The 23,307-nt window shown below is 44.3% G+C and overlaps 1 protein-coding gene across 2 annotated transcripts in view; it reads right to left on the bottom strand.

Moving 5' to 3' along the window:
* Positions 1 to 23,307, bottom strand: part of LOC120932146 — an 89,410-nt gene that overhangs the window by 9,444 nt on the left and 56,659 nt on the right. For both annotated transcript variants that reach the window (XM_040344323.1, XM_040344324.1), the window contains exons 8-13: positions 22,296 to 22,366; positions 16,730 to 16,809; positions 12,431 to 12,496; positions 6,985 to 7,067; positions 4,349 to 4,462; positions 1,879 to 1,992 (exon numbers count right to left, since the gene is read on the bottom strand). In XM_040344323.1, the coding sequence (XP_040200257.1) occupies positions 1,879 to 1,992; positions 4,349 to 4,462; positions 6,985 to 7,067; positions 12,431 to 12,496; positions 16,730 to 16,809; positions 22,296 to 22,366 (528 nt within the window). The remainder of the gene's footprint in view (positions 1 to 1,878; positions 1,993 to 4,348; positions 4,463 to 6,984; positions 7,068 to 12,430; positions 12,497 to 16,729; positions 16,810 to 22,295; positions 22,367 to 23,307) is intronic.

The raw sequence follows: 23,307 nt of genomic DNA, 5'->3' as shown, positions 1-23,307 counted from the left end.
TCACTTTTTTGTTATCCTATACCATAATCCTCTCTCCTGAAGCTTATCGTGCCTTAAAACGGAGCTCCAGCCCCCCCATCAAAAAATACTGTAACTGCTGACTTTTACTATAAGGGCACTTACCTGTCCAGAGATCCCACGGTGTCCTCATCCAAGCCAATTCTTGAATCGGCTCTCGGGTGCTAGCGCCGCCATTTTGGGTAAGGGTAAGCCGGTTTCCTATTGCGCATGTGTGAATCACGGTGTGCTTTCTCAATGGGCCAGCTGCAGCAAGGGCTGAACTTCTGTCTGAGTTTGCCACGGCGAACTCAGCAGGAAGTGGTAGCGGGTACCTGAGAAAACCAGATACCCGCTCCCGCCTCAAGGTGTCAAATGTGGCACTGGCGGGTGGGTGGAGGCCATCAAGTGGAGCTTCCCCTCTTCGGTAAAGCTCCTCTTTAACTGCTTCCCGCCCGCCCTATAGTAAAATGACAGCTGAACTAGAAGCGGTTAAGGCACAATAAGATTTAAGTGATTGTAAAGCCTTGTTTTTTTCAATAAAAATAATTATTATGTTATACTCAGCCCTCAAAATTTCCACTCGCCTACTAGCATTTGGCGAGTGGATTTAAGCTGGGGGCGAGTGATGACAGGGCTGCATGACCAATCTCCCTCCAATCTGTGCCTACACTTAGAGTCCCGATGAGATTGGCGGCCGAAGAGGAAAGGTGCATGCTCGGGAAAAGTTGTCTAGTGAGCCGCGCACAGGCAGAACAGTACACAGGTGCTCTACTTACAATTCTCATTAAGCCATGGGACCCAACAGTAGGACCTCTCTGAGCCTGCCCCCCTCCCCCGGGCCCCGACCAATGTAGCTGGAGAGCAGAAAGTAATGAGTGAGGTGGAGGATTGCAAAAATGACCACTCCGGTGCAATGCTCACTGAAAGTTGCCCTGACATGAGAGCGGCAGCCTTCTAGTTTGTACAGTTTTCTTCTCCTTGTGCTCTATGTAAGTGTCCAACAGTTTAGCCTGACCACTGTGAACAGACTGGTCTCAATGTGTGCTGTGCGCTGTCAGTGTGCGCTGTGCTATGGTGTCAATGGTTGTGCAGTTGTGTGGATCTCTGCGCTGGATTGTACTCCCTCCCGCTGTGCTGCAGCTCCTCTCCTCTCTGCCAGCCTGAATAAAAGGGGGAAGTGGGGACATGCAAGCATGGAGCCGCACACACAGGCTCCTGATGATGAGATGAATGGGAGAGAGAGAGAGGATGGATGGGAGTTGCAGAGGAGACAGGAAGAGAATGGGGAAGAGACCCAGTTCTAGTGCCCTGTCCCTCTGGTCTGCCCCCAGTACCCTGTCCCTCTGGTCTGCCCCCAGTGCCCTGTCCCTCTGGTCTGCCCCCAGTGCCCTGTCCCATTTTGTTAAAGTTGTTGTTGGTAATATTTAATTTTGTAACTTGATTCTGCATAAAACATTGTCATTCCATGAGATAATCTACGAGTGCGTGTTTACGGGTGCAATTAGGCGCAGGGCAGTGTATGAATTAGGTGGGGCAACTGGTTGCGAGTAACTCTTGAGGCCTGGCTAGTAGCTCAGGACTTGAAATTTTGAGCCCTGTTATACTTATCTGCTTTGTGCAGTGGATTTGCGACTGTGTATGATGTATACCATGCACAGGTTTAGACTTTAACCGTACTCCTTTAGACCATACTCAATATTCAGCGCAACTTAGCCACACTCATCTTCACACAGAGCACATCACATATATTTTCTGTAACAGGATGTCCCTTATTGACCCTGGGGTTTGAAATGTTAGCCCACTGAGCCATCTAGGGGTAAGGAGGTGCTACACGTATAAAACACAATCCGAAAAAACATCTTAGAAATAAATACTTACTTAAAACGCACAAGTAGCTGAATAAAAGGACCTTGGCATAAGTGGAAAAGTTGTCTTTCTGCCTCCATGGCTGACAAACCTTCTCCGGAAGGCTCAGCTGTGCCCATTTTCTGCCTAGGAAAATAAAAGCAGTGCAACAAGCATTAGTGGGTTTTGCTGCAAATATACATCTGCAGGGGGTTTTTAAATGTTAAATAACATTTAATTTTTAAAGTTCTAATCTATGGATGTGAGTGGAACATGGCGAGCACTATGCAATCTGATAGAATATGGAGGACACTGGTGGGACCAGCACAGGCCTGTGGTCAAACAGCTAGTCTTTTTTATTCGTATGGATGTACTATGTGTATTTCAGTCATTTATATAGCATTAACAATATATGCAGCTCTTTATATACTGTGTATTCATATTAGTCCATGTCCTCAAGGAGTTTACAATCTAAGGTCCCTATCTCACATGGATATAGTAGGGTCAATTAGGACAGGAGCCAGTTAACCTAGCACCATGCCTTTGAAGTGTTGGAGAAATCATGACAAACACAGAGAACATGCAAACTACTGAAGACTAGTTGAGGAGTAGTTGAGAGGGCCCCTGGCACTCAAGGTAAGGTGTTAGGGGTCAGGCTGCAACCTAAAATGGGTAAAATAGCCTTTAAAGACATAACAGTTTCTGTGTGAATAAAACGAATATTGCTTAAAACCTGCTGTTTATATATAATTTTTTTTTTAAATTAAACCTTAAAAGACAAATGCTTCTTGCAACACAACTTAAATACCTCTATTCATAGAACATATTAAAATAGTGACATTTCATGTCTCCAGAGAATCTTTATTAAGCTGAGAGCAAGCTTATTGAGAATTTTTTTTAATGAAGACTTCTCTGTCAAATCTGCTGAGAATATTCTGGATATAATTCCTCTTTAGAGAATAGACCAGTCTTTCTCAACCTTTTTCTAGTTGGTACCCTTAAAGATCAGGAGTGGTCCTGACACGCGGACAACCGAGCTGCTCTTTAGCAGACATGCAGGGGTGTCATTAATTTCTATAGTACCCCTACACTGAAATGCAGTGCATTTTTGGTGCAGCACAATATATAAAATAAAGGGTTGAGGACTTATGCATTTCTGTGGATAGGACAGTCCATTGAAATTAATGGGCTACCCTACATGCAGACATAAACCAAGGGCTCTTTCTCATGTGAGGTTGGGTAACAGTAAAGCCATGTGGTTGAGCTACATTTTTATCACCACAGCTGCACTATGGTGATGCTGTATTTAGGAGGTTAAAACAGGCTTTGAGTAGGCGACATATTGCCCCTTCACCACCTGTCAAATGCCTCTGAAAAGCAATCTGAGCATGGAACACACATACATACACATGCATACAAACACATAAATACACACACACACACACACACACACACACACACACACACACACACATATAAACATACTGTACATACATACACCCACATTTAACCACACACATACATACACACACACAGAAAGCCTTTTTTTTAAATCACAGTATTGTACATGTACTGGCACTAATGCTGTATCCTGGCCTAGGCCAACAAGGCCCAGGCCTAGGGCTGTACTTTGCAGGGGGGCAGCACGGAAAGAGTTCCCGCCGGCTTCTGCTACACTGTTAGTGTAACGCAAGCTGCTTCTAATTTTGACTGTCCTATCATCCTGGACCACAAACCTTCCTCACTGTGCTATATGTTTTCTGCTGCACCATTAGCATGGTTATCTTAGTCCTCTCCATAAAATTATCAGAAATTTGTGCTTAAAGTAGAACTATAGGCAACACTTATTTTTTTCATTTTGGATAGAGTAAGGGAGTGTTATAGCCCCTGTCAGTTTATTTTTTACCATACCTGTCCAATTGCAGAGATTTCCCTTCACTTCCTGCCCCTTAGCCAAACAGGAAGTTAGAGGAAATCCATGTAAATTAAGGGAATCCATTACCCCCCCCCCCCAGGCCCTAAGAACTAGTCTCCCCACTTGAAAATGTCAGGGCGGATCTTAAACAGAAAGGGGTGTGGCCTTGACAGGAAGGGGTGGGTCATATTTAAATTAGGGGGTGCACGAGTTTAGTCAAGCCTAAGGCAGCACAAAACTTCAATACACTACTGACTGGCACTGCCATATACTGCACTGTAGGGGGAGGTGGAGAGTACAGCACATACTCGGGAAGACATCTTCCCCATCCACTGCTTTCACGTTCCTGATCAAGCACCTGCTTTGCCAATGTACAGTTTAACAGAGGAGTGAGATCCACATGCCTTATTCTACCAGGATGCTGCTGCACCTCTGATGACCCCAGGCAGCACCCCCAGGGTGCGGCAGCACCGTGGTTGAGAATGGCTGGAATAGAGGATGGCCCTAATGCACAGCTTATTAGTAAGGTTTGAAATCTACTTTTGGATATTTAAACAGGGAGCATACAATAAATAGCTATTTCTAGACCTTTCTTCAGTTTCTTCCAACATTCTTTTCATAAAGCTCAATCTTGATCGGCTCTTCAGTTTATTCACAAATGCAATATAGTCCACCAGCCCATCTTTCCGCCTCAGGTTAAACCTAATGATGCAATCATATAATTAAAATAATGAAAATCTGATCATGTTCTATGGATGCTACATTGATTTTTACAATTAATTTCAAGGACATTGACAGCATTGACAGATGTATAAACTAATTATAGAAACATTTTGATGAATAAAACACCATAGAGAACCATAATGTAGCACCCCCTGACCCCCTTGGAGCATGGTGGTACCCCCAGAGACTTTTCACCTTAGGGGTAGATCACTTAGGTATAGTGGGACTTGTAGACAGATGGGCATCTTATTATTCACTGTCCATCTGAGAGAGGGTTAGGGTTACTGATGCTTAGGACTTCAGCAAAACTCCAATACTTCACTTGTCACGGCACAGGAAAAGAGCCTTTAAGTCAAAACCAACACTCCTGTGTTAGAGCTCTTTAGCAGACATCACCAGTAGCAACAGCATCTTTTTAGTCCAGGAGAGTCAGCCAGCTCTTATGCCGCGTACACACGATCGGTCCATCCGATGAGAACGGACCGATGGACCGTTTTCATCGGTTAACCGATGATGCTGACTGATGGTCCGTCGCGGCTACACACCATCGGTTAAAAAAACGATCGTGTCAGAACGTGGGGACGTAAAACACAACGACGTGATTCTGAGCATGCGTGGATTTTTAACCGAAGGTCGTGCCTACTAACGATCGGTTTTGTCCTATCGGTTAGGAATCCATCGGTTAAATTTAAAGCAAGTTGGCTTTTTTTTAACCGATGGTTAAATAACTTATGGGGCCCACACACGAACGGTTTTGACCGATGAAAGCGGTCCATCAGACTGTTGTCCTCTGTTTAACTATCGTGTGTACGAGGCCTTATCCTCACAAGGTTCCAGCATAAAAGCCCTGCAGTCACCCCCAGTAAGATCCTTCTTTGGGACTCAATCTTTTATCCAGGAAGGAACCGTCATCTTAGGTATTATTATTATACAGGATTTATATAGCGCCAACATCGCTTTACAAAATGAGGGCAGACAGTACAGTTACAATACAATTCAATACAAGAGGAATCAGAGGGTCCTGATCATTAGATCTTACAATCTAGAAGGAAAGGTCAAATGATACAAAAGGAAATAACTGTGGGGGATTAACTGATAGAGAAAATGAAAATGCAGTTGCTAGGTGTGGGTAGGATAAGCGTCTCTGAAAAGGAGGGTTTTCAGGGATCATCTAAAAGCTAATAGAGTAAGCTTATAAAAACCACACAATCCCCTCTTTTAGGAAAAAATGGAAAACATGGCTAACACATCATAGAGCCTCCGCCTATTTAAAAGATTGCAATATTTAATTTCTACTTGAGTTTTTGAAAACATTTATGCTTAGTATTAAGCAGTATGCAGGTGTAGAGCAATGAATATTTTATTAGTTCATAGTGGATATTTTGTTTGTATTTATTTTACTTTTATTTTTATCTTTATTTAATTTATTTTTACTCTTTCTATAGTACAGGCTGTACCATTACTTATCGTGATGTGCTTCCAGTCCTACGGTTAGAACCCAGTTGGGGTAGACTGGTCTAGGTCATCAAGGCCCGTACCATGTTTACAAGCACAGCCTTTACAGATCTGATTATATCTCTGCTGTTTTGTTTGTACTGCAACTCTGTCATTTAGGCTTTTGCTGTATGTATGTACTATTTTATTGATATAATAAAAAATTTATTTTTGTGCAGGCGTAACGTATCCTATTTACGATACGCCTCTGCAACTTTGACAGGCAAGTGCAGTATTCACAAAGCAAAGTTGTGGCGGCGTAGCGTAAATAGGCCGGCGTAAGCCCGCCTAATTCAAATGTGGAAGATGTGGGCGTGTTTTATTCTAATTTATTGTGACCCCACGTAAATTACGCTTTTTTAGAACGGCTCATGCCCAGTCCGTGAAAGTATCCCAGTGCGCATGCTCCAAATTAACCCGCAAAAAGCCAATGCTTTCGACGTGAACGTAAATGACGCACAGCCCTATTCGCGAACGACTTACGCAAACAACGTTATCGACGGAAAATTCGACCTGGTCCCGACGTCCATACTTAACATTGGCTGCACCTCATATAGCAGGGTAACTTTACGCCGGAAAAAGCCTTACGTAAACGGCGTATCTGTACTGTGACGGCCGGGCGTACATCCGTGAATAGGCGTATCTAGCTGATTTAAATATTCTAGGCGTAAATCAGCGTACACGCCCCTAGCGGCCAGCGTAAATATGCAGTTAAGATATGACGGCGTAGGAGACTTGCGCTGGTTGTATCTTACAAAAATTCTGGCGTATCTGATTCTTTGAATCAGGCGCCAAGATACGACGCCTCACACTCAGAGATACGACGGCGTGTCTGGAGATACGCCGTCACATCTCCTACCTGAATCTGGCCCTATTTATTTTAAAATTGTTTGCAGTGCCATAAGCCCAACACGGAAAATCTGTGTACTGTTCCTATACTGTACATCACTTTGTATTGGCTGTAGCCCACACAGCAATGTTAAAGGAATATTGTCTCACTTGCTTACCTGGCCAGCAAGTGTTCCAGATCCACTGCCAACATGGGAATGTTAAAATTTTGCAGAACAAGTCGAAATTCCGATCTGCTTGTCTGGAAAAAAATAAGGCATTAGTATTTAATTAGTTATCCAAATTACAGACTTCTCTAAGCGTTTTTTATTTATGGATGCAGAATCCTATATTCATGCTTATTATAGCATTTCAGAGTCAAACAGGGTCACATCTCAGTGACGCAGCTGAAACCTTGACAATTCTTTGTTACTAATGTTGCCAAAATGTATTAGGCAATCCGGTGTAACTTGTCTGTACACAAAGGAATGTTTAAAATGAATAATGGCCTGTACATATTTTGTTATTTCTTTAGAATGGTCAAAATAGGAAAAAAAAAAAAAAAGCGATTTCTTGGCAGCAATTCATTCCCCCACTGCCCTGCTGAATCGCAGCTAAAGCTAATGCCACGTTCTGTTAGGCCAAAGTGTTCAGGCTGGACAAAAGAGACCAATACATTTCTGTATCCATCCACGCTAAATAGCAAGGATGTAGAAGTCTCCCCAGCCGCCTATTGTATTCAGACAGCTGCAGCATCTATGGGTTTCTGAATACCCGAACAGTTACTGCTTTGATAGCATGCAGTCACTGTTTGGCTTCACCTGGCTCCATTGATTTTTTTGTCTGATAGGGCCACAAACTACTTAAATTTCAGCCAATTCGGCAGGATTTTTTTTTAGCTTTTGGACAACTTTGGGGAGGCTGTGGTTAGAATGTGTCCGAAATGTTAGCAAATCTCTTGGCACACATGAAATAATAAGAAAAGTGCATAAACTGCTTTCCTAAATGCTTGAAATCTGCCTACTTACAGCATACTAGCTGTTTTCTTTATTTTGAATAGGGATGGTTGGAATGAGAACAGCCAGAATACATGACAGAAGGAATCCCAGTGGTTGCCAGAAAAACAAGCTGCCTGCATATGCATTTTCCCATTTGTTTGCACTAAAGCTAACTGTTTGTTGAGCCATACACTCACTTCCTGCTTATGTTTCTACAAGTACCCATTCTCTTATGTATCAGCAATCCGTTGACTGAGATTTTGTGTTGTGCCCATTTATACAGATAAATACACTTAATTTGGAAATAATGGCAACATTATTATTTTTATTATACAGGATTTAAATAGTGCCAACAGCCAACAGTTTGTGCAGCACTTTACAATGTAGGGGGGGGGGGGGGTAGTACAATTACAATACAGTTCCATACAGAAGGGACAGGAGGGCCCTGCTTGTGGAGATTACAATCTAAAGGAAGGGGGAGATGGTACAAAGGGTAATAGCTGCTTGGAAATATCTGATGGAGGTGGCTTGGGAATGGTTCTTAAGTGGCGGTGGGATAGGCTTCCCTGAATAAATTCGTTTTCAGGGATAGCCTAAAGGCGGACAGGGTAGGGGCTGACCCGACATACTGGGGCAGAGAGTTCCAGAGGATGGGAGAGGCTTTTGAGAAGTCCTGTAGGTGAGCATGGGAGGGGGGTAACAAGGGAGTTATAGAGCAGGAGGTCATGGGAGGAGCAGAGAGGATGGTTTGGGAGATATCTGCAGATGAGGTTGGTGATGTAGCTGGGGGCAGGGTTGTGGGTGGCCTTGTATGTTGTGGTTAGTATTCCGAATTTTAGACGTAGGGTAGTGGAAGCCAGTGAAGGGATTGGCTGAGAGGGGCAGCAGTTATGGATCGGTCAGTAATGTTTATTAGTCTAGCAACAGCATTCGTAATAGATTTGAAGGAAAATAGCTTGTGTAAGGGTAGGCCAGTGAGGAGAAAGTTGCAGTAGTCGAGTCGGGAGTGAATAAGTTGTTTTGTCTTGTCGTTAGCAAGGAAGGAGCGAATTCTGGAAATGTTGCGGAGGTTAAGGTGGCAAGATGTAGCCAGTGATTGGATGTGAGGGCAGAGTCTAGGATTACACCCAGCACCTTGCGGCGTGTAGAGGAACCAATGGTTGTGCCGTTGATCTCAATGGTAAGGTCATGGGGAGGGGATCGGGGAGAAGGAAATATTACAAGCCACATGATTACATAGCCTGCTTACTGGGGAATATATTACAAAAAGTTATTTCAGGAAATAAGGAAAAGCTGATTTTTTACTCTCTTTTTGAATAAACCCAAGTAATAGGACAAAGTGTTTGTATCACACATTCAAACCTACTTTGTTTCCAAGAAAGCACTGAAAGGGGAAAGCACTGAGTGGGGAAATCAATGCCTTTTAGTTCATTAATTTTCCCTGAGTGGACGGGAGCGTTATTAAGTATTCTGAAATGGCTTTTTAAAGCTGGCATGGGAACAGCAACTCAGCTGACTCTTCTGCAAATTATGATTATAACTCTCAAATCAAAATATAGCCAATAAATGTATCATTTAGCGGAATCTTTGTCACGTGCGACATTAGTTGTCCTTATTTGACACTATCAGAAATTTTGGGCCAGATCCACAACCAGCGGGCGCAACGTAACTTTTGTGATTTAAGTTACACCGCCGCAAATTACACAAGTTAGTGCCCGATCCACAAAGCACTTACCTGGAAATTTGCAGCGGTGTAACTTAAATCCGTCCGGCGCAAGGCGGGCTAATTCAAATGGGGCGAGTCCCATTTAAATTAGGCGCGCTCCCGCGCCGGACGTACTGCGCATGCTCCCGACGCTATTTTCCCGACGTGCTTTGCGTTACGTTGCGCCGAGTTTTGTGAATCGTGACGGGTAAAAAAGAGATGCGGCGGGAAAAAAAAATGTTTTAAAAGAAATTTGACAGCGACGCAGGAAAGACAGGTATACTTTTACATGGTGTACTAACTTTACACTTCGTAAAAGCAGCCCTATCTTTGCGACGGCAAACTAACACTTACAGAGACTTAACGAAGGGAAAAAGCTTTGTGGATCTCCGTAAGTGCTAATTTGCATACCCGACGCTGGATTTCGACGAGAAATGCCCCCAGCGGCGGCCGCGGTACTGCATCCTAAGATCCGACAGTGTAAGTCCATTACACCTGTCGGATCTTAGGACTAGCTATGCGTAACTGATTCTATGAATCAGCCGCATAGTTAGAAACAGGGATACGACGGCGTATCAGCAGATACGCCGTCGTATCCCTTTTGTGGATCTGGCCCATTGTACCTATTTTCTTTAACAAGAAAAAACTGCACTAATTTTTCTCAAATATTTTTTTCTTTATTTCACCTGTTTATTACGCCAGTAAGCCTGGGTTCACACTATAGCGATGCAGGAACACTCTGCCCTCTGCGAACTGCTGCGGGTGTCAATACAATGTTAACGACACCCCCTGATCAGTTCATAGATCGCAGTGCGAACTGTGGCTACGGACGGAATTGGATCGCATGGCTGAGACCACCCATGCAATCCGAGCTGCTAACATTGCTAAAAAGTTTCAGTTCAGTACACAAAAAAATACAAGGCCTCAACATTTCTAGCAGGATAAACAGGTATTTTCTTTATTTGCTAAAAATGTATTTAGCCTAAAAAAAATTAAATTAAGCCCCCCCCCCACATTAAATTTTTTTCCTGGTTATGCTGTACACTAGTGTTGAACCACAGAAACGGTTGGAACCAAAGTAACATTTTTATTGGGGTTCTGTTTTTATTTAAGTCACTAGAAGCACTTAATGTTTTTAATTGAGTGAATTAGCTTGTAATAGGTCAAATTTTGCCTCATGTAAGTTGATTTGCTCATACCAGTGGCGGAACTAGCAGGGTCGGAATGTTCGACTGGCCCTGGAGTTTCGCCACTGTGGAAGCAGAAAATCTGTGGACTCAGGTGTAAAGGTGCTCTGTGGACTGATGTAAGGGACACTCTGCAGACTCTGATGTAAGAGGGGTTCTATGGACTCTGATGCAAGGGGGGCTGTGTGGACTCTGATGTAAGGGGCACTCTGCGGACTCTGATGTAAGGAGTGCTCTGCACACACTGATTAAAGGGGAATGCTGGGAACTCTGATCTAAGGGAGAACTCTGCAAACTCTGATGTAAGGAGTGCTCTGCACACACTGATTAAAGGGGAATGCTGGGAACTCTGATCTAAGGGAGAACTCTGCAAACTCTGATGTAAGGGGGGCTCTGGAAACCCTGATTAAATGGGAATGCTGGAAACTCTGATGTAAGTGGGGGCTCTGGTTACCACAGACCCTTGTATATTACAGTTCCCCTTTACCCCAGTCTGCAGCGTTCCTTCTTACATCAGAGTTTCCTCCTTACATTAGAGTTTTTCAGTGTCCCCCCCTTAAATAAGAGTCCCCAGGGTTCTCCCTTACATCAAAAACTGCAAAGTTGCCCCTCTACAGTAAGAGAACTCTGCTAATTCAGATATAAGGGGAACTCTGCCAATTCAAATGTAAAGGATGACTCTGCAGATTCAGGTGTAAGAGGAAACTCTGTGGATTCAGATGTAAGGGGAAACTCTGTAAATTCAGATGTAAGGGGAGAACTTTGTGGATTCAGTTGTAAGGGGGGAACTCTGTGGACTCTGATGTAAGGGGGGAAATCTGTGAACTCTGATGTAAGGGGGGAAATCTGTGGACTCTGATGTAAGGGGGGAAATCTGTGGACTCTGATGTAAGGGGGGAAATCTGTGGACTCTGATGTAAGGGGGGAACTCTGTGGACTCTGATGAAGGGGGGGAACTCTGTGGACTCTGATGTAAGGGGGGAACTCTGTGGACTCTGATGTAAGGGGGGAAATCTGTGGACTCTGATGTAAGGGGGGAAATCTGTGGACTCTGATGTAAGGGGGGAAATCTGTGGACTCGGATGTAAGGGGGGAAATTTGTGGACTCGGATGTAAGTGGGGAACTCTGTGGACTCTGATGTAAGGGGGGAACTCTGTGGACTCTGATGTAAGGGGGGAACTCTGTGGACTCTGATGTAAGGGGGGAAATCTGTGGACTCTGATGTAAGGGGGGAAATCTGTGGACTCTGATGTAAGGGGGGAAATCTGTGGACTCTGATGTAAGGGGGGAAATCTGTGGACTCTGATGTAAGGGGGGAAATCTGTGGACTCTGATGTAAGGGGGGAACTCTGTGGACTCTGATGTAAGGGGGGAACTCTGTGGACTCTGATGTAAGGGATTTAAAAACAACCCAGCGATGGGAGTAAAGGGCCCTGGGATTGGAGGGAAGAGGGGGGTCAGGGGGGCCCTTCATGGATTCTTGAACCGGGGCCCTGAAGGTTCTAGTTATGCTTTTGTACAGGTGTTATTAAAGGTGCACTGCTGGTAGTTCAAAAGACCCAAGGCGTGCTTTGAGGCTCATAGGAAAGATATTAAAGTGGCCTCGTATTCCAAATGAATGCTAAAAACATTCAGGTGAAAGGCAATTGTTCTAAATACCTGAATTTATGAACATTATACATATAGAAATAATGCAAAAGCAATGGCATGAAAAGTGCATAAGGAAGTACTTACAAGGCTGCTTCGAGAGGAGTTCATTTTACTGAACTCTTTCAACATTAGGAAGCAAGCTTCATTTAACTGCAAGAAAACAAGTCAGCGGTTATTGAATACTGCATGGCTAATGCCTCTTGACCTTCATAAACAAGTACCTTCAGTAATGAGATGTTCTAGCTTTTTGTAGTGTTTAACCTTCAACAATGCAGAGAGACTACTATGAGCAATATAGCAAACACATATGATATGAAGAGGTAGAATGGCCTATTCACCTTAGCACTACGTATCAATGCCCAAAGTTGATTTATCCATTAGGAGGTGAAGCATGTAGCTTTTACATCTCGGATTGCCTTCCAATCTTCTGCCGCCTCATCCAGTTTCCTCACAGTAACATATGAGTGTGAAATGCGTTAGGAAACAATTAAGGGTGGCGTACAAGAAGGAGTTTAAGCCCATGGATTTTGGGCCATTTAAACAGTTATTTAAATATGAGAGCTAATGAATTTGTTTTGTGAATCTTTGGGTGAAATGCCTTTAAAATTAATTACGTTTTTTACACTCCTGTAGGAAACGAAAGGTTTTGCAATATATGCAATAGCTGGAAATAGATGGGAATAAAAGTTTATACAATCCAATATTCTAAGTTAGTATTTCATAGGTTATCATAAACTCACATTTGTGGAATACTCTGAAGGCTGAAGGTGGGGGCAGGCCCGTCGCTACAGGACAGGCAAAACAAACAATTGCTTGGGGCCCCGAGCTGGCCTGGGGCCCCCAACTTCCCCTTCCCAGTCTGTAGCGTGGCCGAGGTCCTCTTCCTCCCTCCTGGAGTCCTGTCAGTCCGGCCAGGTACCGCGCGTGGTACAGGAGATTCAGTTTCCTGTTCCCGGCCGGACTGACAGGAAGTCCACAGTTTTCAGTCCGGCCGGCAACACAGGAAACTGAATCTCCTGTACCGCAGGGTACCCAGCCCGGGCACTATCTGATAGGGGACTGGGGACCCATAATGATAGAACACCAGACTGACAGGAGGAAGAGGAGCTCGGCCACGCTATAGCGGCAGCCTACAGGGAAGAAGGGGAGGTGAAAATAGAAAAACATAGGGACTAGGGGGGGGGGGGTAAGCACATGGGTGTAAAAAATTAGTGAAGCGCTAACGTAGGCTTTGCGTGCAGGGGGGGGCTTGCGGGCCCCCATTTTGCTTGGGGCCCCTAAATTCCTTCAAACGGCCCTGGGTGGGGGTCACATAATGGTGTCAATAGGTAGCTTTGTACATGAACACTAAGAGTAGAGACAGAAGAGCCTTTTTAACGTATTGAATGTACATAATCCAAAAATATTATGATTCATTGTCACGGATCTGTATAGGAGAAGACTCTACCCTGACTACAACTGGGTTTTGCTGGGAAGCGGAGTCTAAAGCCTCATACACACTATCGGACTTCCAATGGACTTTTCTATATAGTTTAGCTTCCTAGCACCCTCTTAGATAGGTTGCTAGTCAGTAGGAAAATTAAGTTTTTGGCTGGATAATAGTTGTGTCAGTTTTTGATTTGTATAGTTGTGCACTAAGTTTCTCTGTAAGCTCAGAGGGGTTGTGATTTCTCAGTGTTGTCAGTAGGTGTCACTTGCTCCTCTGATTATAATATGAGTTTTCACTGCCAGGCTGAAGCCTCGTACACACGACGGAGGAACTCGACGGGCGAAACACATCCTTTTTCTCGTCGAGTTCCTTGTTAGTCTGTCGAGGAACTCGACGTGCCAATTTTCTCCATTCCCATCGAGGAAAAAGAGAACTTGCTCTCTTTTGGCTCGACGTGTTCCTCGACAGTTTCCTCGACTAAAAATGTACACACGACCGGTTTCCTCGGCAAAAAAAAAAAAAATCCCAGCAAGTTTCTTGCTCTTTTTTGCCGAGAAACTCAGTCGCGTGTATGAGGCCTTAGGTTCAAGCCACTGGGGGCATGATGGGAGAGGGTATAAATATTTGGTTCAAACTGAGGCCTGAGGAGTTACTGTTGGATTGTTCATGCTTCTAAGCCCAAAAGCCTCACTGGGGTCTAGCCTGCCTTTTTGAAGCTCAACCCTACACATCTGGCCCAAGAGATTCACCCACTGGGAAAGCTGCATCTTTTAAAGTCATGCCGCTGGTTAATTTACTGTTCATCAGGATCATCAGGGTACCATCATCATCTGTGTGACTGTACTGTTATCATCTTTCATCACAATCTGTCAGCGGCCCTTTTGGGGTTATTACAGCAGCTTCATTCATTAAAATGGGAAATAAACTCTTTATTTGCATTTATGCTGGGCATGTAACATGTAGATACCTCCTGTCTTAAAGTGGAATTTTAACTATAACAATGTGATAAAAAATAATGTTCTTTAGCAAGGAACAAACATTCCACATTAAAGGGGTTGTAAAGGTACTCTTTTTTTTTGTAAATAGCTTCCTTTACCTTAGTGCAGTCCTCCTTCACTTACCTCATCCTTCAATTTTGCTTTTAAATGTCCTTATTTCTTCTGAGAAATCCTCACTTCCTGTCTGTACAGTAACTCCACACAGTAGTGCGAGGCGGCTTTCTCCCCGGTGTGGAGTGTCGTGCTTGTCTCCTTCCTTGGACTACAGGAGAGTCATGACACTCTCTATGTTGCAGATAAAGAAAGGAGCTGTGTGTTAGTGGGCGTCCTGACTCTCCTGTAGTTCAAGGGAGGGGGTGAGCACGACATTCCACACCAGGGAGAAAGCCTCCCATTACTGTGTGGAGTTACAGACAGTAGAACAGGAAGTGAGGATTTCTCAGAAGAAATAAGAACATTTAAAAGCAAAATCAAAGGATGAGGTAAGTGAAGGAGGACTGCACTAAGGTAAAGGAAGCTATTTACGGAAAAAATATTGTACCTTTACAACCCCTTTAATAATTATGCTACCAAAATGAGTGTGTACTGTAAATTGCCTACTTATTCTTGCTGGAGACTGCCATTTTGCTGAAGCCCAGAACCCCTGAAAAGCAGTATAAATTAAGGCTCCTGTGTTGTCAGCAGATTGGCCTCCACATTTGCCTAAAAATAGAGAGCAAATGAGCATTTGCTGAGCAGGGTAAGACCGTGTTTTACTGTACAGGTACTTATTTTTAATGTTTTACAAAGCTATACCTGCAAAAGGGGCCAGTCTGCAGTGATCTAGTGATTTTTTGACTTAAAGGAGTTGTAAAGGTAAAAGTTTTTTTACCTTAATGCATCCTATGCATTAAGGTAAAAAAACATCTGACAGCACCGCCCCCCCCCCCGAGCCCCCGTTTTACGTACCTCACCGTTCGAAAGTCCCGGGCGCGTGCTTGTCGTCCTGCTCGGTTCCCAGCCTGGCCGTTGATTGGCTAGGCTGGGCGGATTGATAGCAGCGCAGCCATTGGCTGGCGCTGCTGTCAATCACAGCGGATGACGCGGCGCGCCGGGGGGCGGGGCCGAGTGATACAGTCGGCGGCTATGGCCGCTGCTGTATCACGGGAGCGCGCTCGCAAAAGCTTTCCACCATGCGAGGGAGCTCGCATGAACGTGGAAAGCTTTTGCGAGGAGGAGCCGAGACAGCCGCCGAGGGACCCCAGAAGACACGGATCCGGGTCACTCTGTGCAAAACGATCTGCACAGTGGAGGTAAGTATAACATGCATGTTATTTAAAAAAAAAAAAAATTGTACCTTTAGTGTTCCTTTAAAGCGGGAGTTCACCCTTGTCTAGAGGAATCGGGTAGTTTTTTTAAAAACGAAGCAGTACTTACCGTTTTAGAGAGCGATCTTCTCTGCCGCTTCCGGGTATGGTCTTCGGGACGGGGCGTTCCTTCTTGATTGACAGTCTTCCGACAGGCTTTCGACAGTCGCATCTATTGCGTCACGAGTAGCCGAAAGAAGCCGAACGTCGGTGCGGCTCTATACGGCGCCTGCGCACCGACGTTTGGCTACTTTCGGAAAATCGTGATGCGATAGATGCGACCGTCGGAAGCCTGTCGGAAGCCTGTCAATCAAGAAGGAACGCCCAGTCCTGCAGCCCATACCCGGAAGCGGCGGAGAAGATGTATCTCTAAAACGGTAAGTAAGGCTTCGATTTAAAAAAAAATACCCGATTCCCCTAGACAAAATGAGCATGAATCTAATCTTAAAAATTGTCATTTCCGGGTGAACCTCCACTTTAAGTTCCACACCTTAGGAGGCCTTTTCTGTGCTTCTCATTCAGAAGAAGCAGCCTTTATGATTCCTTCATGTCTACCTCTGATGATAACGTGTCTGGGTATTACAAAAAAATCATAGACTAGGAATATTACCTTTTGTTTTATTGCTATGATGATTTCTCCAGTGCATCTTCTCATATGTGCATCCCAAATACACTGATCTTTAGGACTTGCTGAAAAACAGCAAATACATAAAAATAGATCAAAAAAGGAAAATCATTGTTGATTAATGCTTATGATTGCAATTCATAACGGGTTTCCACTATTGATGCACCATTGCAATAGTGCTGCAGTCTTATCACCCTGATTTACAAGAAAAGAGACATCCCCAAGCTGACTACGCAGCATGGCACAGGGGTGTGAAATTGATAACATTTGCCAGAAGAAAATCTTTTTAGCCAGGTAAAACACTTCATGTGTATGTATTTTTTCTGTGTATTTAGTTGTTGAGCTTGAGTTCAACTTTAAGTAAAGCCCCTACTGCACACCAGGGTACCCTAATCCTGTTTAAAGTGGAGTTCCGGCCAAAATTACACTTAAAAAAAAAATACCCCTATAATACACAAGCTTAATGTATTCTAGTAAAGTTAGTCTGCAAACTAAGGTCCGTTTAGTTATTACAGCATTTTAAAAGTTTATAAACTAGCATTAGACCGTGGCCATCTTAAGTGTGGGCATCTGAAGCCAGACTGTATTACTTCCTGGATTTCCTGATTGCAGATCTCGCACACGCTCAGTGCTGCACAAGCAGTGTAATAGGTTTCAGGTCAGGTTTCCATATTTATAGATATCTTGTTATATATAATTCTTATTCTGTGTATGTGTGTGTGTATATATATATATATATACACACACACACACAATCAGCGATTGCTTTTTTCCATACAGCTTTTCATTTAAAAAAATAATAATAATCTCAGCAACAAAATTCATTTATGCATCTAGATGTATTAAAGACGACTTTATGAAGTTCAAACTGCGCATAATGTGTTCTGGTGTTATATGGGATGGTGGGAGTTTTTCAAAAACTGCTTATTTACAACTATTTGCACATCGTATTGCCCACCAACCAAATCGCATCGCCCCAGCACATCGCCCCGCCAAATAGCATCACCCCCAACATATCGCTTTGCCAAATCACATTGCATCGCCCCAGCACATCAGATGGCCCCGCCACCAAGTCGCATTGCCCCCCCGCCAAATTGCATCGCATCACCCCAGCACATTGCATTGCACCCCCACCAAATCGCATCGCCCCAGCAAATCGCATTGCACCCGCCAAATCGCATTGTATCGCCCCAGCACATCGCCCACCCGCCAAATTGCATTACATCGCCCTAGCAAATTGCATCGCCCCACTACCAAATCGCATCGCCCCACCACCAAATCGCATCGCCCCAGCAAATCGCATTGCCCACCGTCAAATCACATTGTCCCCATCGCATTAGCCACCTGCCAAACTGCATTGCATCTCCCCAGCAAATGGAATCGCCCCACCACCAAATCGCATCGCCCCAGCACATCACATTGCCCCCGCCAAATCGCATCTCCTCCATCGCAGTGCCCCCGCCAAATTCAATTGCATTGCCCCAGCACATCACATCACCCCGCAACCAAATCGCATCACCCCCCACGAAATTGCATCGCCCCAGTAAATCGCATTGCCCCCGCCAAATCGCCCGCAGCACATGGATGCATTTGACGGCCACAGTGAGGGAGCATTTGACAGGCACAGTGGTTGCGTTTGACGGGCACAGTGACTGCGTTTGATGGGCACTGTGGCTGCGTTTGATGGGCACAGCGAAGCAGCATTTGGCACAGTGGCTGCAATTGATGGCACATTGGCTGCATTTGACAGGCACAGTGGATGCGTTTGATGGCACTGTGGCTGCGTTTGATGGGCACAGGGAAGCAGCGTTTGGCACAGTGGCTGCATTTGATGGCAGAACAATTCTTTGTACTAGGTACTTTGTACTTTCTATTGCAGGGGGTACATGCTCGTCATGCTCCGCTCTATCTCCCCCTCCCAGCAACTCTCCGCCTCTGCCCACCCCCTCAAGTTTCCTGGACATACATAGCGAGGTGTGCTGTGGGGTGGGCTTGACTGTTGTGTAGTTTAGCATCTCTCTGCCTCTGCCCGCCCCCTTGATTTTCCTAGAAATACATAGCGAGGAGTGTTAGTGGGGTGGGCAGGGCTGTTGTGAAGATTAACATATCTCCGCCTCCGTCCCCGAGACACTAATGTTTTCTACATGCGGCTAGCTCCCGCAATAAAACGCTGCGATGCTACGGCACAGTATGGGTTGGATCTCCCAGGAGGCATAGCGGAGGAAGGGGGGTGGGGGGTGATGACGCGCTCAGCCTCGGGCCGCGGCTGGAACTATGAAGAGGAGACTGTAACACAGTGGGCCAGATTCATGTAGCTCAGCAGGTCTTTAGATCTGCCAGATCTACCTGTTTTACGATCCGCCGGTGCAATTTAGCGAGGCTAGTGCATGATTCATAAAGCACTTACCTCGCAAATTGCACCGTCGGATCCTAACTCCCCCCGGCGGAATGCAAATTCCGCGGCTAGGGGGAGTGTACAATTTCCCGCGCCGATTTAACTGCGCATGCGCAGCCGGCGGAAAAGCCCAGTGCGCATGCTCCAAATGACGTCGCTAGGACGTCATTGTTTTCGGCGGCTAGGTTACTTACGGCCATCCGTATTCCCGACGTACTTACGTAAACAACGTAAAAAATTTAAAACTCGGCGCGGGAACGTCGGCCATACTTGACATTAGCTACCTCTCATATTAGCAGGGGTAGCTCTCCGCCGGAAAAAGCTGAACGCAAACGACGTTGAAAAAGAGCGACGGGCGGGCGTACGGACGTGAATCGGCGGTTCTCCTCATTTGCATATGCAATGTTAAAAAAAAAGCGACGACACCTAGCGGCCGGCGGGAGATTACAGCCTAAGATTCGACTGGTGTAAGTCACTTACACCAGTCGGATCTAAGGGAGATCTATGCGGAACTGATTCTTATGAATCAGTCGCATAGCTCCGACCGTGGGATCTCACAGATCCGACCGTCGGCTCTCACAGATACGACGGCGGTTCAGGAGATCCGCCGTCGTATCTATTGATGAATCTGGCCCAGTGAGTTTAAAAAAAAAAAACATGCCAAATGTATTTAAGGGGACACAGAAGCAGCGAAAGCAGAGGACTTGAAAAAGAGGGTGGCGCTCCACTTTAAATTTTCCAGTTTGCAACACAAGTTAGTTTGAAGTCTATAGAAGTACAACCCCCACTATGAATTCCATAAACTTTCCTAGCAGTTTTATCAAGTCCAGACAGGGAAGCAATACCATAAAGTGGCTCTGAGTGCTGTATACAGTATACAACAGCAGGGCAAGACCTTCCCGTTCTGCTCCCAGAACAAAACTGAGTCTGGCTCAGAGCTGCTCAGCTATTCACAGGAAGCTTTGTAGTCTATGAATGAATGCGAATCTTCCTCTACTCTGGCTGAGGTTGAATTTGTTGACCCCAGTGTTGACCATGAGCTGGAAATAGTCTGTGATGGGTGAGGCTGAGAGCATCATCATTACATAATGGTGTCAGCACAGTGGGACCTAACCTCCATTTGTCTCATATTGGTGGCAATGGCTTGGAATCTGACACTGCTGTTGTAACAATCAGTGCTATATCACTTCCTGTGGCCAGAATTCAGCAGGAGAGCTCTTTTTTAAATGGTTGTTAAGCCGCTTCTATAAAAATCTCCCATCCCTTCTGTAATATAACAATAAGTGTCCCTGTGCCTGTGTTATATAAAAAATATGCTGATCTCTACCTAAATGACAGTGGCTCCCAGCGATCATGTGACTCATTGGTTCTCTCCTTTGCCCAGGTGACAGCTCCAGTGGGTGGGGCCGAGTACTCCCGATGAAGTCAGCTGGGGAAGAGAGGAGGGAGAGAACCAATCGCCGGGAGCCTCTGTGATATAGGTACAGATTAGCATATTTTTTAAATAACACAGACAAAGGGGCACTTATTGTCATATTACAGAAGGAATGGGAGGATTTTAAGGTAATTATGGGAGCAGCAGAAGCAGAGGGGGCAGGCGCTGACACGAGCAGACAGATGGGGGGGGGGAGATAATGGAGGCGGGGAAATAGAATGACAGAGCAGGGCCGCAGATGACAGAGGCACATAAGCTGACCATGATGTCAGGGCTCAGTAGCCATGATAAACCATGGTCAGCGTACAGGGGAAAGGGTATAGCCAGGCAGGATCAGCCAGATTTTTTAGGTGTTACAGGGGGCTAAATTACACAACACAAGCACTGTGCTGTATAACATGCTTTAAGGGAATAGGATCTGTTTTTTTTTTAGGTTATCAAACGCTTTAAGCTTGTGCTACGTGACATCCCCTCTCTCTCTACTAGACATATTTTCAGATTCATGCTCCCAAAGAAAGTTTGAATCAGACTGGTGAATGTGAGAAATCTCTTAGTACTGAAAAAAATCAGGCTACTGTATGGTAGAGACAGTAGAGCAGTGCTTGTCAAAGTAAAGGGGGGTTTAAAATCAGCTTCTAATGTCTCCAATAGGCCATATATAATATTTACTGCATGTAATGCTCCAGAAACCTGTCACAGGCTGAAGACTGAGGAAATGGTAAGATATTGTTCTACTAGAGTGGTTGGAGACTGAAGTCATGCTATAGGAGACTGTCAGAGACTAGGGCCATGTTGTATAAAACCGCTAGACCTAAATACTATTAAGGGACACTTTTAAAATCTAAAAACCTGCCTCTACTGATTTCTGGGGCCCAAGGGCCACACTTCAAACACTAAAGGGCTGTATGTGGCCCAAGGGCAGTAAAGAGTCTGCAAAGGCTGTGTTTCAGAATAACTTTCGGCCATCACAAACAGGTAAGAAAAAAGGGTTCTCAGATCACCAGAGGGAGTTGGGTGGATGGTGCATTACATCAATGCAAAGAAGAAAACCAGACAATATTCCCTCTATATGTTTTAAGGTGTAATTTTCAGTTTTGACTGGAGTGTAAGTTCAAGCAATTTTGTTATATGGAAAACACATTGAGGTTGATTTACTAAAACTGGAGAGTGCAAAATCTGGTGCAGTTGTGTATGGTAGCCAATCAGCTCCTAACGATAGCTTGTTCGATTAAGTATTGACAAAAGAAATTGAATTCTGATTGGTTTCTATGCAGAGCTGCACCAGATTTTGCACTTTCCAGTTTTAGTAAATCAATCCCACTGCATTCATGTCTTCAAAAACTTAATTTGCTGCTACCAGATCAAAGATAAATGGAACATTTTCCAGAATGGTGCATCCAGAGAAAAATGAAAAAACACATACAGTAAGTAGCTATTGACATGGTGTATTTATATCTGGATTTTGTGTATTGCCCGGAGTCATCTTTGAAAATCAGTTTATGAAAACCGTAAACCAAATAGCTGAGCTTGACTTTCAGATTTATGGAGCAAAAGGAAAATCTTTAAAGTTGCGGCAATTACACATTTTTACTTGCTGTACATTTTATGGTAGCTGCTTGTATTTTTCCTGCATTGCACGTTTAAATTCAGGATTACAGTAAGTGGAAATAACGTTATCATTAAAATTACATTATGTACAACTGATTTAAAGCATGTAGTACCTTGAAATGTTAACCCCAACTTTTTTAAGAGGAGAACAGTAGGCAGTGCCACGCTTGTAATATTCCCAGTCCTGCAAACAAAGCAGAAAAGTGACTGAAATGCTAAACACATTACAATTTATCTACAGTATCACCTATCTTTACTGAGATGTAATTTCCCCCTATGTAAGCCATTCTCCTAAAAGCTTCTCACCTGCTGTGTACATTATTACTTATATCAAAGCAAAGACTTACTGTATTTCTTTATTGCAGCTTTATAGAACTGAGCACAGGACACTCAGGGTTATGTAGTTCTCTTACCAATTGCACACCCAGTCTCTTAATCACATAGTTGCATTAAATTAACAGAAAAGATAAAGCAAGTATCAATTGAATTTCAATCACATTTAACTTTATAGGGTTGGCTTTTCCAGAGAAATAATATAAAAGTTTATACATTCTTTTTTTTTTTTACAAGGAGTTTAAAAAGTTAGAAGATGAAAATTAACACACTACCTATGCAGGGGAATTAGATGTATTCCACCTTATTTCATTATTTCATCCTTCTGCAAATGATAGCTAATTGTCTATCTGTTGCAGAAGGATTAAAAAACTAAATAAGGAAACTCATAGAACTGGGCTTGTGATCTCAACAAATCTCACTTGGGTTTCTTTTATTACAACAGTGCTATCTGCTAAGGACAATGACGTACTGTAGCCCATAGCAACAATCTGAAATGTGAGAATCTTGATATTTAGAACAGACAGTGGATTGTTGATAACGGCAGCTTGGTGTCGGTGTCCTATGGCACAGAGCTGTTAGGGCTTGGCATTGCTGCTCCCAGTGCAGGATGAGACGAGTGTACAAAAAAGGGGCCAATTAGTCCAAGAGATATATAAAATTGGTGCTATTGCCTGGAATAGAAAGAGGAGTACTCCAAACTAAATCGGTGTTGTGTGGGGAATAAGTGTTACCTGTTCGGGGGGATTAAGAGTTAGGTTTTAAGGGTGAAGTGTCTAGTGCTAGAGGCTA

This window comes from Rana temporaria, chromosome 3 (genome assembly GCF_905171775.1).
Source record: "Rana temporaria chromosome 3, aRanTem1.1, whole genome shotgun sequence".
Taxonomy (NCBI): Eukaryota; Metazoa; Chordata; class Amphibia; order Anura; family Ranidae; genus Rana; species Rana temporaria.
The sequence above is the reverse complement of the archived record's forward strand: the minus strand, read 5'-3'. Positions and strand labels throughout refer to the sequence as shown.